Here is a 17,834-nt window from a genome sequence, read left to right as displayed (position 1 = left end):
ACAGGAGACTCGCCTCCCCGACCTCTACTCTTTTATTTGCCCAAAGACAGTTTTGTAACCAAGTCCACGTTATATATTCTGTGTACTCGAGGGGAGTGAGTGTCCTGATTCGAAGGGGTACCCAATTTTCCTGCATTAACGTTAAAACCAACCCAGATGGTCGCTATGTATTTGTATTGTGCTCTCTTTATGGGACAAAGTATAAAATTGCAGGGGTGTACATTCCTCCACCGTTCTCAGCCCGTCTCTTTAAAATACTAGCTGACTTTGTAACCTGCTTTCCTGGCATACCGGTCCTGGTCCTAGGGGACTTCAATAACTATATAGACTGAGAAAGACAAACTATCTGCTTATGCCAGAGGCTGCTTAATAAAACACAAGGGGCCTACACCCTTTGCCTGTCTTCTCTTGGAATTGGGCCTTACAGACGTGTGGAGGATGCACAACCCAGACGTCTGGGTGTACTCGTGTCAATCTGCCTCAATTGGGGGCCTGTCTTTGATAGACTTAGGCTTGGGGAATGAATTCATGTTGCCTATGGTAATCTCCTCGCATTACTCAACTAGACATCTCTCTGACCACTCCTCACTTTTAATAGACATATGTGCGGGGGCAGATCGGAGTAGAATGCTATGGAAGTTAAACCCTTTCTGGCTGTCGCTCCTACCAGACCCTGATCTGATACCAGATCTGTTGACCTCCTTTTTTAGATATAACATAGGAACAACGGATATAGCCAATGTATGGGATAGAGCTAAGGCCTACTTATGTGGACAGCTCATCAGATTAATATCTCACATCAGACAAAGACCAAGGAGTGGGAAATGTTGGTTATATCAGAGGCACAAAGAACTGAAGCAACATATGTTGCTGACCCCACTGATGATTCCAAGAGAGCATGGTGAGCTTCACATTCGATCCTCAGGCAACTGCCATTGCACTTAGCAGAAAATAAAAGGTTCTTTTTACAGCAGATGCACTTTGAAGAGGGAGAAAATACTGGTCATATGCCAGCTCTACTGACCAAAACACAACAACCCCCCTCCCATATAGTTGCAGTGGCAGATACCCAGGGCATACCTTGCTATTCCACTCAAGCTATTATGAACATATTTAAGGATTTTTTTAAAGAGATCTATACGTCCAAAGTACAACCCTCCTCTGATGTCCTTCCTGGATAGATATCCAATACCACATTTGTACAATGTGGATGCAAACTTGCTCAATGCCCCATTGACTGAGGACAAGCTCCTCGTAGCTTTAGCTCACACACAAAATGGGCAGGCCCCCAGAGCTGATGGTTTGCCATCCGAAGTCTACAAACGATACACTGCACAATTAATCCTGATCCTCCTTCAAATCTACAATAATGCATTTGAAACAGGGAAACTCCCCCCCCTCTATGAGTGAGGCGCTTATAGTCGTCCTCTTAAAACCAGGAAAGGAGGCCCTCTCACCAGACTTGTACAGACCTATCGCTCTACATACATTTGACGTTAAACTTCTGGCTAGGGTACTGGTTAATAGGTTAGTCAAATGCATCCAAAAAGTGATTCATAAAGACCAGTCTGGTTTCATACTGACGAGGTTCACATCCCAAATCTTACACAGACTATTTTTAAATTTACAATTACCTACTGACAACCTCAGTAATAGGACCATCTTCTCTTTAGACGCTGTTAAAGCTTTCAACAGTGTTGAATGGCCCTATTTGCAGGAAGTATTGACAAGATTTGGAGTAGGCCCCTCCTTCCTCAGATGGATACAGCTGCTGTATGCAGAATTCAAGTTAATGGGGACATAATGGGAACCCTTTAAGATATTTTGGGGCACACGGCAGGGGTGCCCACTTTCACCCCTGCTGTTTGCCATGGCCCTGAAACCGTTGGCCATTCATGTCAGAGCCTCACAAAATATCATAGATTTTCTACGGGGTACCCAAAAAGATGTAATTTCCTTATACGTGGATGACACTCTGATTTATCTGGGAGACACTGATAATTCTTTGAGGAATGTGATGCAACTGATCGCTGACTTCGGGGATTTGTCAGGGTTCACAATTAATTGTAATAAATCAGTGCTTATACCCCTAGACCCACTTTCACAACCCTTACCCGACTGTGCAGTTGATGTTCAAGTGTTCACCGAGTTCCAATACCTCTGAATACAAGTGACTCAGGACCCAAACCAATACATCACATTAAATCTGGTACCTTTGCTATGCAAATTCTGGACCAAATGCTCCGCATGGACCAAACTTCCTCTGTCAGCCACTGGTAGAGCCAATTTAATTAAAATGGTATGGGCTCTGCAACTTTTATATATATTCCATAACGCTCCCATATGGATACCACATAAATGGTTTTCCCAAATAGACTTAGTTTAGAGCTTTAATATGGGGTAATAAAATAGCACGTATCAGCTTATATACACTGCAATTTCTCCAAAGACCAAGGTGGATTGGCAGTCCCACACTCTAGGTTCTACTTTGTGGCCTCCCAAGTTTAACAATTAGGTGACTGGGGTTGTGAAGATGTAACAGACCCCATTAGGTCTTTATTATTATCAGACGGCTCTTCAACCCCAGCGTTATCACACTTAGAGGCAGGATTCTCACATTTATCAGAAACACTCCCCACAATACTCCTCTTAAACACCTTATGGAAATATATTAGAACCATTTTTGCATGTCCGGGGATTCTGTTCATTTACCCCCATATGGCGGAATAAATATTACAAAGAACTGTTCAAACTTAAGGATTTTTATTCGTGGGAGAGGGCGGACGTTCGATATATATTTCCCAGCTATTCAATGGCACCACATTCAAATCCTTTATCGGGCTACAAATGGAGTTCGCCGTGCCCAGAACCCAATTTTACAAGTACCTGCAGCTTAGGCACGCTATTCAGAGTGAGACTAGAACTTCTTTGCTCGCATTAACGACCCATCCCTTAATGACTGATGTGCTGTTGATGGAGGACAGGAAGGGAATGATCTCGAGAGTTTATTTTAGGCTGTTACAATCCACACATGATGCTTCCAAACTCCCCTGTAGAAGGGGATGGGAAAAGGATCTGGGACATATAGATGGGGGAAACACTGGACCTATGCCTGACCTCCGCCCCCCTGGTGTCGGTTTCGGCATCACATAAACTATCTCACCTATTTTTTCTACACAGAGTATACAGGATGCCAGTTCTACTTTATAAGTGGGGGTTCAGAGACACGCCACTACAGGCAGTCCCCGAGTTACAAACATCCGACTTGCGAATGACTCCTACTTACGAACGGGGTGCCTCTGCTGTTCTGCGCATGCGCGGCCACTTTTCGACGGCGGGCACATCAGAAAACAATGTCTGCGCATGCGCAGCTACTTGACAGAACATCGGAAAATTACGTCTCTGCTGCTCTGCGCATGCGCTTCCAACTTACGAACATATTCGACTTAAGAACAAATGGGCAGTCCCTAACCTGTTCGTAACTCGGGGACTCCCTGTATGCCCAAAATGTAGCAGAAATAATGGTGATTTGTTACATATGTTGTGGAAATGCCCAAAACTGTTTAGTTACTGGCACTATGTCCTTTCTACTATCTCAAAAGTATTTCAATTTCCACTGATGCATGATCCAGTTATTTGCTTGCTCGGTGCATTGGAGATACCCTCACTTTCTCCAAATGGTCATACTGCAGTATTGCATTTATTGTACATAGCTCGCAAAATGATTGCACGGCACTGGATAACTCCACAGGTACCAACGGGGAAGCAATGGGTTGACATGGTAAACAGTACACTGATACGCGAAAAACTCACTTACCAACATAGGAATGTTCTTAAAAAATTTTACTCATTGTGGCAACCATGGCTGGACACACCTGGACTAGGTCCAACCCAATTGGTGAAGGACAGACTACTACAAATGTGAATTGGTAGATGTTGGGGCAAGACTGTAACTTAATGAGAGGCAGACGGTTCCCATTTCAGAAATTATCTACTGGGACATGGTAGCTAATTTCGAGTGTTAGTAGATGTTTCTACTATACTTTGGTATAGGATTTTAGTTTTTTCCCCTTTCCCTTTTCTATCCTGCACTAAAGTCATGGACATACAGCTCTGCATAGTTGCATACTGCTGATGTAATGCTATGCGGCATCAGTATAACGATGATTCAGAGGAATCACCCAGAATGTTTGTAACTTTTAATCATTTGCAATTTATATATGATATATCATCCTCTGTACTTTGATTTATTGCTGCACATAAGATCTGTATGGATGTATTTTTGTTTTGTTCTTTAATAAACTTTTTCTGATAAAAAATAAAAAATGATTTCTCTGCATTGGGAATAGATTTCATTATGTGTATGTAGGGTCAATCTGGATAAAAGATCTGCTATACTTTAAATGTAAAATCCAACTCTAGTTTACTTTGGCAGTGCAAAAGTGGTAAACCGAGGGTATTTTATGGAATAGCTGTTTATGAAAGAAGAATGAGTGTATTAGAAAAGCAGGATCTTGTTTTAAAATGAAATCTGGAAAGTCAGCGATTTTCATTTGACACAATGTATGCATTTCTTCATCCCAATAAATAGGCACTTGGTTTACATTACAAATGTATTTTTTTTTATCAAACTATACTGTAAACCTCAGCACTTGCACATTTACATAGTGTGAGAAAAAAGTAATGTATAAACATTCACAGGTATACAGAAGGCCTAAAAGTCTAGGAAACAAAGCACGTCAGTGGCAGTGAACCAGAAAAAAAAATGCTAGGGCACACCATTATAATCCTAAGGGAGAGCTTTCGGAAATTAGGGAAAAATTACAGTGGACCTGGTAGTCTACAGCAGCCTTTTTCAACCAGGGTGCCTTCTGGGTTCTTCAGAGGTGCCTTGGAAAAATGCCTAAAAATTGCCCAAACATTGTGTACAAGTCAGTGGGTGGATCAAGCTTGCTTTTTTGTTACACAAAGTCACAGGTTTTCATTGTGCACAATTATAACCTTGGGTACTGTGCAGGCCAGCCAATAGCATCCTAACAACCACTGTTGTCATTGGTTAATGAGGAGGACACCTGCATAGCATCCTTGTTTGACCCCCATCCCTCTCTGTCAGCACTGGAGTCACGTTAGTTGCATGGGGGGGTAGAAAATGAGGAAGAAGAAATGCTGGAACAATCAGTGCCAGTGTATAAAATTGTATTTGCTTTGAAAGAATAAATCATCTCTAATGTTGGGTGTCCTACGTGTGTGGATGCTGCTATGTAAAACTATTCGTTTGGTTTATTACATTTTAGAAGGGGGTGCCTTGAGATTGTCCATAATTTTAAAGGGTGCCGTGACTGGAAAAGGGTTGAGAAACACTGGTCTACAACAACTAAGCCCCATATGGTAGCTACCTCTCCCCCAACATCCATCTATCTAAAAAAGGGGGGGGGTAAAATACTTACTGTAGACTCCAGCTCTCAGTCTATTTACTTAGGGTAACATCACTCAATTAAACATTCAAAAATATTGTGAAAAGGCGCTCCTGCAAATATTTTTTCTGGTAATAGTTTTTTTGGGGAATTTTTCTTTTAGGCCCTGCTTTTTTTTGTTAGGTCCCCCTGCCTAATGCCACTCAGATCCAAACTCCAATCGCCAGCACTCACTATCATTGTCCAAAATAGAAAAATATATTTTTTAAATATCCAGGAACATACTGTACAAAGAATTAAAAACCTGGTTGACGCGTTTCAGTCATACCTAGCCTTTGTCATAACCACATTATAGCACAAAACAGAGCCTTTTTTTAAATCTACTCCCAGTACATACAGTACAAGGACAGAAGGACTGAAGTGGACAAAAATTAAGCACAAACAAAGAAGGGTTTGGCTCAATCAGAGAGAATAAAGGAAGTTGTTGGTTTATTTTATGAAGTTGTGTATCATTTAGTAACTGGATTCAGTACTTGTTTAGACTGGAGCCTTTAGCTGTTCTTTAATGTCAGTAGAGATTGTATAGCAAGCACCAGAGAAATTATTATTGAAGCACCAAGTGAATCCTTATAATAAAATTTTTCTTTTTTTAGGTGCTAAAATGACTGTCCGCCGATATTCTATGTCATCTCTAGTTTCTGGTGTTGGCTACTACAAACACAATGCACACATTAAAAGACATTCCAGCAGTGGAACGCTGAAGATTAATGGACCTATACAAGCCACTGAGTCTGACGTTGGAAATCAGCAAGCCATAAACAAAGAAACTGCAGAGGAACTGCCACCAGAACTTCTAGCGAATAACATCCCTAAGTCAAGATCATTTCAGGAATATATGCATAAGTGCAGGTAAATAACAGCAATCTGCAGTGTTATTTATGTAATAATAATAATAAAGATGTGAGATGGAAATTGATTATCATGTATATGGATATAAGAACTCTGATGGGAACTAGGAAACAGCAGATTAGTTTTTTTTCAGAGGGTCAAAAGGTGAGAGGTGTGTATGTGACCTCTCTTATGTCACTATGCATGCTAGGCTGATCCAAGTGTTCATGGTAATAAAGCAAGCCTTGCTTGATCCCACCAGGAAGCTGTCATCTGTACTTTGCCAATCATAAGCAGCTGAGGCATGCCCCGGCCTACAGCCACATTTATACAGGGGCTTGTATACATGGGGCTGCAGGGTGCAGAATACCTCAGTCTGTTATGACTGGCCAAGTTCAGATCATAGTTTCCTGGTGGGATCACTCAGACCTTGGATTCACACACACCTAAGCTCATTCCCATTGTTTAGTGGTGAAATTTTGTTTGCACATCTCACCATCATAGCTGATTCATGGCTTATTTTATCCAGCTATCATTTAGTTATTTATCTCACTGCAGCTGCAGAATTATTGCCATATTACCTGTAGGTGTATAAATAAGAACTACAATAGAAACTGAGAAATTGAGAAGATCTGTTGAAATCACTACCTCTGATCAAACAAGTCCTTTAGTTGCATTTCTTCTATAGGTAATGGAGCTAAAACAAGGCTCAATATCTGACACTTAAAAAATGATGTGACATTGCCATCCAATATATTTATTTATTGCACGCATTTACTGTATATAGTGCCAAATTACACAGTGGGTCATATGCTGTATATTTGCATCAGTCCCTGTCCTCAAGGAGCTTAGGCAGGCCATAGACGGTGCAAATTTCGGTTGCAGGAAAGAAATTTGCACAATTCCCCCATCAACACAGACAGTGTTGACAGGGGAATCCTTCCCGCCAAGCAATTGTCTTCTCCTGGCGGGGGAAGCCATCCCTGCCAGCAAAAGACAGTGATTATCACTAGCGGCTATAGCAGCTACTTGCGATAATCGCAGGCAAATCCAGCAGACTGGTTATACCCAAGGTGACCGATCAACTTGGTACATTCAGCATGTCCATTAATGGTTCCAATCTTGCTGGATTCCTGCTGAACCGGCCGAGAGTCAAACCATCTATAGCCAACCTTACAATCTAAGGACACACACGTTAATTAACCTACTAGCATGTCTTTGGAGTGTGGGAGAAAACCAGAGTAAACCCACTCAAGCACAGGCAGAACATTCAAACTCCACAGAGCATTCCAGTGCTGCAGGGAAGAAGTGCTAACCACAAAGTCACTATGGGGGAGATTTACTAAAACTGCAGAATGCTAAATTTGGTGCAGCCCTGCATAGAAACCAATCAGCTTCCAGGTTTTTTGTCAAAGCTTAATTGAACAAGCTGAAGTTAGAAGCTGATTGGCTACCATGCACAGCTGCACCAGATTTTCCACTCTCCAGTTTTAGTAAATCGGCTCGTGGTAATCATCATAATCTATATTGTGATGCTTAAAGCGGGGGTCCACCTATCTATCGTTTTTTTTTTTTTTTTAGTTCATTCACAAACTTTTCTTCTCAGCATTACATACTCACATATTGTGTGTAATATGTCCGCCTGTGTCAGATTTCGTCGGAAAGAATAACTTATATTATTCACTGCAGGCGGTTTCCATCTTCATTGTGGGCATTTGAAGCCCACAAGCATTTATTTCCTGGATGTGGTGAATGCTGTGCTCCCCGCATTCACTGCTCGTTCCCGCACATGCTCAGTGGCATCCTGGGAAGCCTGAGACTAGCTCCCAGGAGTCTGGGAGAGGCTAGAATCACGCCTACTCCCACGGGAGGAGAACCAGGAAGTGCAAAGAAGAATAGAAAAATAAAAGGTAATTACAGCGATTTAAATTTTTTTAAACGGCATGTCAGCATCTAGGCAAGGAAGAGAATACATACAGATATTGTTCAAAATTTGGGAGGAACCCCGCTTTAAAGTGATTCTAAGGTTTATTTTTTTTCTCGAATAAAATAACAAACATACCTGCTCTGTGCAGTGGTTTTGCACAGAGAAGCACCATTTCCCACCTGTGTTCCTGGCTCCTCTTCTTGAACAGTGTCCCCAATAGCAAGCTTGCTATGGGGGCACTGGTGTGTGCTCACTCCCAAGCCCCGATCCATAAGACACATAGAGCCGTGCCCCCCGCACTCTCTCCTCATTGGCTCACTGGCCAATGGGTCCCGCTGCTGTGTCTCAGCCAATGAGGAGAAAGAGACCTAGGACAACTGAGGCTCCCGTGCACATTGCTGGATCAAGAGGGGCCTGGATGAGCATTAAGGGGGCTGTGGGGGAAGCAGTACAGAGAAGGTTTTCTATCTTCATGCATAGAACAACCTTCATCCTTTACAATAACTTTAACTGCACAGCTCACATAGTGCAGAACATTGGAAGATCTAATCTCTTCTCACTTATTTTAGACATTATAAGGTATGACATGCTGAGGAGAGTGAAAGCTTGCATTCTAAAGCTTTGGTGTAAATCCCTGCATGTGTGGATTCATTTCATATGAATTGTTACAGTTTTACTCAATATAAAATTATATTATGTGTTCATTTTTATGCCAACAGTGCAAGCTCTTATTTATTAATGGCTGTAAGATATACATATGACTGCATCTTTACATATATATATAGTGAGTAACAAGTGCAGGTGAGGACTGGAAACTTTTGCTCAAGAACGCAAACATAGAAACCTGTTTCATATGTGCTAAAGAAACGGCAACACCTAAATTAATATTCTGGCCAATTGAAATGAATAAACGTCCAAGTGATTGATGCGCCAAAACGCATTTCAAAAACATGGCTTTATGCGCGCTTTTTACGCTGATTTTCTCCTGCCAGGAGAAAAGCTGTTCAGAAGAGGCCAGTGGGCATGAGGCTGTATTCTTGTCAGAGCTATCTCACAGGGGTTGACCCATCTCCTGGCTGAGCTCAGAGCTAAAACTGCTATCTAATGCCGAGTACACACGAGCGGACTTTACGGCAGACTTGGTCCGGCGTACTGGATTTCGTCGGACAATTTGATCGTGTGTGGGCTCCAGCAGACTTTGTTTGCTTAAAAGTTGGATGGACTTAGATTTGAAACATGTTTTAAATCAATCCGTTGAAATCGAGTCCGGTCGAAAAGTCCGCTCGTCTGTATGCTAGTTCGACTGACAAAAAGCCACTCTAGGGCAGTTATTGGCTACTGGCTATGAACTTCCTTGTTTTAGTCAGGTCGTACGTCATCACGTATGAATTAGTCGGACTTTGGTGGATTGTGTGTAGGCAAGTCCGTTCATTCAGAAAGTCCGTCGTAAAGTACGTCGAAAAGTCCGCCGGGCAAAGTCTGCCGTAAAGTCGTGTGTACGCGGCATTACAGTCTTATATGTGATCCTGACAGCACCTTTATTATATGAGAGTTTTGCGTGTCTGAGCATTAGCCAGGCAGGAGATAGGAAAGTGTTCTGCTCTGACAGGAGGAGTATACAAGAAATTTGTAAAAATGTAGGCATTATAAAGGAAAAGGGTTTTTATTGCTGTATGTTTTTTCTGCATTATTAACCTTTCCTTCTGAGTATGCTTGTTCTTACAGATCTAGTGACTTCAGTGCTTCCTAAATCAGTGGCCTGAAACAAGTATGCAGATCCGGTGTTTGTATAGTTTGCTGTTGCATACCAATGAGAACCAGGCAACAAGCATTTCTAAAAAAAAATCCAGAAACAGCGGCCCACATATTTCTCTCTACACAAGTTACAAACAAAAAAAAAAAAAAAGACTTGTCCTTGTTTAGTGGTTTAAGCTGTACTGACAAAATCTAAAAAAATACCATAAAAGGTGGTCATAAAAGTAAAGGATTTAGGAAACCCAATGATCCTATTCTGAAACATAGGAAATAAAATTGCAGAATATCAGTAAAAACACCAACATTCTCTAGTGTTAAATGGTGCGGGAGAAGAAGTGGAACTAAGCGACTGTTAAATTGATTATTTGTGCCACCTGTAGCTCCAAGCCCCCAGTGAGAAACTGCAAGCAGCTTGGAAGGCATTTTATCTCCTCTTTGAAAATGCTGTTTATTTAAATACATTTCTGGTGAAACCAAGCAAAAAAAAAATGGCAGTTGAAATACAAATGTATGAATTGCAAGCATTTTCAGGCCAAAAGCAAGAAAAAAATGATTTTCTTGTTAACTAAATTACTTTATGGTGCTTATGTGATACTTGCATATTACAATAATAAGTCATTAGCAAATGTGTCATGTACTGTAAGTGCCAATAAGGGCTCAGCTGCGTATGAAAATGTTAATCACTGAAAAATATTAGATTAACCCTTTGTTGACTGTTTCCTCATTTGTGAAGAAATCAATGTGCTGCACATGAAACGTTCACGGAACAAGGTTAATTGAATGCTGTTAAGCAAATGAAATTATGTGTAGATAAGCCCATCTTTGGGATATTGGTAATGTTGCTGTTGTTCAGTTGGCATCAACCTTTTTAATCAGTTCAAATCAAGACCGAGGCATTAGAATGGTGTAATGTGCCTTTCAGAACCTGTGAGGATGGAATTATGGGAACGGCCTTAATGTTTTTTTAAACCTGCAGGTAGGTATGAGTGACGTTGAAAGACCTTGACATTTAAGTGAAAATCAGATTTGAGCAAAATTTCACACCTTTGGCAAAATGTTTTAGAGTCAATAGGGGAGACAAAATAGGGTTGACCCATCTCCCGTCTACAACACGTTGTAGTTCTAATGGTATGATGGGCTTTCTATGGCTCATAATAGGTTATGGAAGCTTCTTTTGACAATCATGGACCTTACCCCTCAAGGAACAATAAAGATGGTAAATGGAGCCTGTCACGGGCATGGCCAGAGCGGAGGCTGTTGGAGAGGACTGTGTGCAAGCCTGTTGCCCACCGATTATGGGCCCTAGCATTTGAGGTGAATGAGAAATCCAGTCTGAACTGTATTAATCGGACTCAGTCATGTATATATTGTATGGGGACTCCTTACTGTATATTTGTGTCCCTGCAGAGGGAGGGGGGATTCCTCCAGCAGCCCCCTGCTGATAAGACTGATTCATTCTGCTGGGACACATCCTGTGAGGAGATGCTGGTGTTATCAACATGTGTTTATGTTAATTGAGAGAGCTGATCACATTAGCCACCAGCCCTGGCTAATAGACGAATGGTCTAGGCTGAGGAGGGGGGAGATTGTTGTTTGTATTGTTAATTGTATTAATGTGTGAAGCTCGGTGCCCACAAGACTGTCATCTGGTCTGGGTACATTTTGTAGTAAATTAGCTCATGTTAATTAGGTTAGCTTTGAGTCATCCCTGCTGTATAAAGGTCTGTGAGATCTCAAAATAAAGGTAGTTCTGATGTACTCCAAGACTGGTGTTGTCTAGTTCTTGGGGTTCCTATGGCCAGATCCATTGGACTCGTGTTCCAGAACTTAGGAAGCGGTATATGACGGAAGCACTCAAGCGGAGTGTGGGGCGTTCCGTGACATTGGTGGCAGCAGTGGGATAGCTTCCTGAAGTCTGAAGTCTGGGACATCCAAACCTCCAACTGGATCCAAGATCAGCATAGCAGACTTCAGTCACCCCAGCGGAGATATGGACCTGGCATCAGAATTCCCGGGGCTGCTGCGGATCATCCTTTCAATGTACACCAGGACTGTGTCTGAGGATGAATACCTGGAGCTCAGGCAGCTGATTCGGGTGGAGCTCTGGATTGCAGCCCTCCATCTCGCTGGTATAAAACAGGGCAAGTGCTTTCCAACCCAAGAGCAACGGGCCAGTGACCAACGGGCATTGCGGATGGCATTCCTGGGAGAGCAGCCCCAGGAGCAATGGGTGACTGAGTTGGACAGGTTGGTCCAGCAGGAGATAGAGCTGGACAATCGATAGGGGAGACAACAGAATGCTCTCCGGAGGGATATGACTTTGGCGGCCCTGGATTGCTGTGGGAGAACCTTACAGATCTTTTTATGTTTGGCGATGAAGGGGAACCTGACCTTGAGGACATGAGAGACTATAGAGAGTCTATGCTCGGTCTTGCAGGGGTCTCAGAGCTCAAACCTGATCTGGACCATTTGCTAAGGAAGGAGCAGCATCTGGAAAGGGCATACAGGAAACTGCTAGAACAAGTTCAGCAGCATGCCAGAGAATCGGCAGTGGAAAATCCGGAGATTGCCGTCCCCAAACCTGAAGTGCTGACAACAGGGCAGAGCTCTGCTAACCTCTGTCCAGAAATGATAACATCTTCTGGGTTCCATGGACAGGAGATGGTGAACCCCTATTCCCCGACATCAGTTGCAGAGACATGGGATTTGATAGACTTTTCTGCTGAGGAAGAACAACCTGATGAGCCTCCAGCAGAAGAGCTGCTATCAGGGCCAAAGTTCACTGTGTTCTGCCCAGCACCAACAGTGGCTTCGGCCTTCCTGAGAGAAGAGGTAGTCGGCCTTTCTCCCACAACACTGACAGGGACATGTGATTTTCTGCCAGCAGCATCTATGGAGTTAAAACAAACTTCTCCAGCTGAAGATCTGCTAACTGAACAGAGGGTCCAAGACCTCTGTCCCACACTTTTACCACTTCCAGAGACTGGGGATTTAATAGACATTTCTGTAGAGGAGGAACCACCTAGCAAACCCCCAGCAGAAGTGCTGGCAACCGGACAGAGGGTCCAAGACCTCTGCCCCACACCTGCAGCAATTGTGGAGGCTCAGGGTGAGAAGATGGCAATCACTTCCCAGCAGCAGATACAGGGGGAGAAGGGAGAGGAGGTGTGTGTTGTCCCTCCCCAACAGTTGGCCAGGGTGGAGGAAGTGGGCTTTCCTCCCCAGCAAAGATCCGTGTACCTGGGAGACAGTACCATCGACATGTCGTCCCAGCAGCCAGATGAGGGAATGGAAAAGGAAGCAGCCGGCTCACCTCCCCAATGGCAGCTACACAGTTTGGGAGTGGAGGAAGCCAGCTGCCTGCCCCAACAGTTAGCCGGAGCAGAGGATGCGGAGTCCCCAGCAGAAGTGCTGGCAACAGGGCAGAGTGCTACCAACCTCTGCCCAGCACCGGCAACAACTACAGAGTTCCAGGGAGGCGGGGCAGTCGGCCTCCCTCTCCAACAGTTAGCCGGAACAGATGGTGTGGGGTTTCCAGCAGAAGGGCTGGCAACAGGGCCGAGGACTGCTGGACTCTGCCCTCAACTAACAGAGGATGGATTTCCTGTGAAGGTGGATGGAACTTCAGTCTCCACCTGTATACTCCAGGGATGCTGGGCAGTGGGCCCCGATCCCCAACAGCATGACAGAGTGAGCCCAGTCACCCTGTCTTCTCTCCAGCGGCAGATATGTTCTCTGAGAGAGGCAGAGGATGGCTGGGTGAGTAATGCACTGTTTGGGATGATTTGTTTGGGGTACTGTGTGGGTACAGGCAGTAGAGGACTGGAGCTGTTTACTAACTTCGGAGTCAACCCGTCTGGGGTCTCCTCCTGTGTTAGTCTCCTGCCGAAAGGGGAGAAATGTCACGGGCATGGCCAGAGCGGAGGCTGTTGGAGAGGACTGTGTGCAAGCCTGTTGCCCACCGATTATGGGCCCTAGCATTTGAGGTGAATGAGAAATCCAGTCTGAACTGTATTAATCGGACTCAGTCATGTATATATTGTATGGGGACTCCTTACTGTATATTTGTGTCCCTGCAGAGGGAGGGGGGATTCCTCCAGCAGCCCCCTGCTGATAAGACTGATTCATTCTGCTGGGACACATCCTGTGAGGAGATGCTGGTGTTATCAACATGTGTTTATGTTAATTGAGAGAGCTGATCACATTAGCCACCAGCCCTGGCTAATAGACGAATGGTCTAGGCTGAGGAGGGGGGAGATTGTTGTTTGTATTGTTAATTGTATTAATGTGTGAAGCTCGGTGCCCACAAGACTGTCATCTGGTCTGGGTACATTTTGTAGTAAATTAGCTCATGTTAATTAGGTTAGCTTTGAGTCATCCCTGCTGTATAAAGGTCTGTGAGATCTCAAAATAAAGGTAGTTCTGATGTACTCCAAGACTGGTGTTGTCTAGTTCTTGGGGTTCCTATGGCCAGATCCATTGGACTCGTGTTCCAGAACTTAGGAAGCGGTATATGAGAGGAAGCACTCAAGCGGAGTGTGGGGCGTTCCGTGACAGAGCCTTTTGCAGTGATTAGGGGATATATTAACCTCCCTGGCAGTATGATTATGTCAGATTTTTCATTCTGAAAGCAGTACATTGTTTTGCATGGAAATTTGACATTTTCTATTGTAGGCCTGTAATTCTTAGGAATAACTCACTTAAATCTGTCCAAACAAGAGTCTAGTAGTATGATAACGTTTGAAACACTAAATCATAAATTATAATATAATAAATAACTATAAGTAATTATAACAAATAATAATATAATGGAAATAAAATTTATTCAATAATGTAATCAAATCAAAAACACAAATTTGCTCAGTTGCAGAATTGTAGCTGTCATTACTTTTCAGTGTTTGATGACGGATTTCCCATGAATCACTATTGCTCAATTCTGTAAGTAAATCTAATTTACTAGCTGGTCTAAAACGCTTTTGACATAAAGGGACACTTTTTGGTTGCTATGGACAATCTCAAGTTTCCAGGCAGAAAGAACAGTATATATATATTATAAACCTGCATGCAGGGCACTGGACAAAGCATTAGTGACAAAAGGGAAGTGAAATAATTTGATACAGTAATGTAATCTGTAAGAGTGTACTGTATGTGTTATATGTTTTTCACTTTTTGAATTTGGCCCTGGGCTGCGTCCCCATGCGTTACGACGCTCGCAGGGAATGGAGCCTGTGATAGATCGAGCAGAGGACACAGCTCACACACACAGCGGGGAGACATCGCAGGATCCTGGGGACAAGGTAAGTAACTTTGCCTGGATCTTGCGATGCGATTCTGAGTGTGGCCCGGGGTTACCGCTTTTGGTATGGAAAATTCACCCCGAGCCACACTCGCGAATACCGCTTAGGAGGTTAAAATAAATAGCGAAACAAAACAAGTACATCAGATCTCAGCTAAAGATTTAATGCATTAGCAAGATAATTTGTACATGTGCTATTTATCTTTTGTGTCCTTCTGCAGTCTTTGCAAGGTTAGGGTACTGTCAAGCATCAGAGAGTGGATGGCTCCTGGATTCTCTGATGGCAGCAGTGCTTTCCCCTATACCTTAATAGCTTGGACATGTTCTTATTCCCAATGGCGCCTCATTACTTAACTTTTTTCACAGAAAGCAAAAAAAAAAACTGAGAAAGAAGAAAGTAAATAAAACAATTAAAACAATAGCAAGCAAATAAAAATCAGATACACATCAAAACATGAAAAATGTGCAACTATGAAGAACATTAAATAAAATAAAACAAATCTAAAATTAAAAACTAAAATAAATTAGATACACCTCCTTTAAAATCCTCTAAATAAAGCAGCTCAGATAGCAAAACTGAGAGGGTTTGCTTTGGTGTAAACTCTGCCAATGAAAAAATCAGTAACTTCACAGCAAAACTGTATTTTTGTCCCACTGAAAAATCCTTTTCTTGAAGTTCATTGAGATGCAAGAGATTCAAAGACATTTGTGGTATACTACTCCATTGACCACCCTAGTATAACCTCTCCCATTCCCTGCCTTAGTTATGTAACAAAGCAGTAGTGGAATAACCTTGAGCCTGAAGTTGGCATTAGATGAGACCTGAACATCCACCTGGTAAAAGAACGTGTGAACAGAAGACAAAGTGGCAGTCTTGCAAATCTGGGAAAACTTTGCCTGATGCTGAAAATCCAGAGAAGCAAAGACCCAGTAAAGTGTACCAAGAAAGGGTGTCATCCAATCCTTAAGGTCATAAGCTTGAATGATGATCTGTCTGAACCACTGAGAAATGACGGATGGTAGAACAAAAAGTTGGTTCCTCTTTGTGGAGACTATCAAAGATGATAAAGAGAGAGTCAGTATTTCTAATAGAAGCAATGGCTGCAAGGTAGACATGCACAGCTCAAACTACATCCAGACAACAAAGGAAGATCTCATTCTGATATACTTGTTGAGGTGAAAGGCTGAAACCACCTTAGGAAGAAAAGAGCGCTCCAGGACTTAGGTGTTATGCCCTGTACACACAGTCGGACATTGATCGGACATTCCGACAACAAAATCCATGGATTTTTTCCGACGGATGTTGGCTCAAACTTGTCTTGCATACACACGGTCACACAAAGTTGTCGGAAAATCTGATCGTTCTGAACACGGTGATGTAAAACACGTACATCGGGACTATAAACAGGGCAGTAGCCAATAGTTTTCTGACTCGGTTAAATTGATGATAGGCAACTCCTATCCTCATATTGATTAGTGGTTCCAAATTAATAATAACTACTGCAGTAGGGAACAGACACAAAAGATACGCTCAGCATCTTTCCAAATAACTGTTCTCCTTTATTATGACGCAATTGAAGGTTTTTATACACATGATTACGTAGGTATCACATTAATATTACAATTGTATGTTTATGGTAACAAGGGGCGTTGCATAGGCAGGCTAATTCTAATCAGGACTCGAAAGAATGTAAACATGTACTGAAAACATTATTAGTGCTGTGTGCACAGTGAGGGTAGTGTGTAATACATACAAAATAGAATACAATTATATATAGAACTTACAAATTTCCATTACACTTTCGTTTCTTAATTTATTCTGAGCATGCATGGCACTTTGTGCGTCGCATTTGTGTACACACGATCGGAATCTCCGACAACGGATTTTGTTGTCGGAAAATTTTATAGCAAGCTCTCAAACTTTGTGTGTCCGAAATTCCTATGGAAAATGTGTGATGGAGCCCACACACGGTCGGAATTTCTGACAACAAGGTCCCATCACACATTTTCCATCGGAAAATCCTATTGTGTGTACAGGGCATGCTTTTCAGAGATGATGGCAACAAGAAAAGCAAATTTGTGAGTAGGTGTGTAAAGTGGTATTATAACTGATTACGATTAAGGTTAAGAAAACCAAGATAGGTCAAGAAAATCATATTCAAAATCCAAGTGATGGATTAACGCATAGAAGAAGCCATATGGGAGACACTCTGCACAAAGGTCCTATTCAGTGAATTGTTGTATAGTAGTCTTTGAAACAAGATCACAAGCACCTAGATTTTCCCCTTGATGATACTCAGGGCCAAATTTTGATCCAGGCTTGACTGCAAAAACATCAGGATTTGTCCCACAGAATATTTTCTGGGGTGAAAGCTTCTTTCCTCCTACGATTCGCAGTGGTAGACCTTGCAGCAAATGGGTCTCCTAGCTTTTAGCATCATATTAAACATTGATTCAGAAAAAACCCTAGTCCCTCAAAGCATCTGCCATGAGTCCCATCAGGTCAAAGTCACATTTGCCTGTGCCAGTTTGGGCCTTTGAGGATCACTGGAAT

General features: G+C 42.7%; 1 protein-coding gene across 1 annotated transcript in view; it reads left to right on the top strand.

Moving 5' to 3' along the window:
* The window catches only part of CCDC195 (coiled-coil domain containing 195), a 64,819-nt gene that overhangs the window by 34,966 nt on the left and 12,019 nt on the right, over positions 1-17,834 (top strand). Inside the window, exon 2 of the mRNA XM_073629076.1 lies at positions 6,068-6,323. Coding sequence (XP_073485177.1) covers positions 6,068-6,323 — 256 coding nt within the window. The remainder of the gene's footprint in view (positions 1-6,067; positions 6,324-17,834) is intronic.

The sequence above is a fragment of the Aquarana catesbeiana genome, linkage group LG04 (assembly GCF_042186555.1).
Source record: "Aquarana catesbeiana isolate 2022-GZ linkage group LG04, ASM4218655v1, whole genome shotgun sequence".
Taxonomy (NCBI): Eukaryota; Metazoa; Chordata; class Amphibia; order Anura; family Ranidae; genus Aquarana; species Aquarana catesbeiana.
The sequence above is the reverse complement of the archived record's forward strand: the minus strand, read 5'-3'. Positions and strand labels throughout refer to the sequence as shown.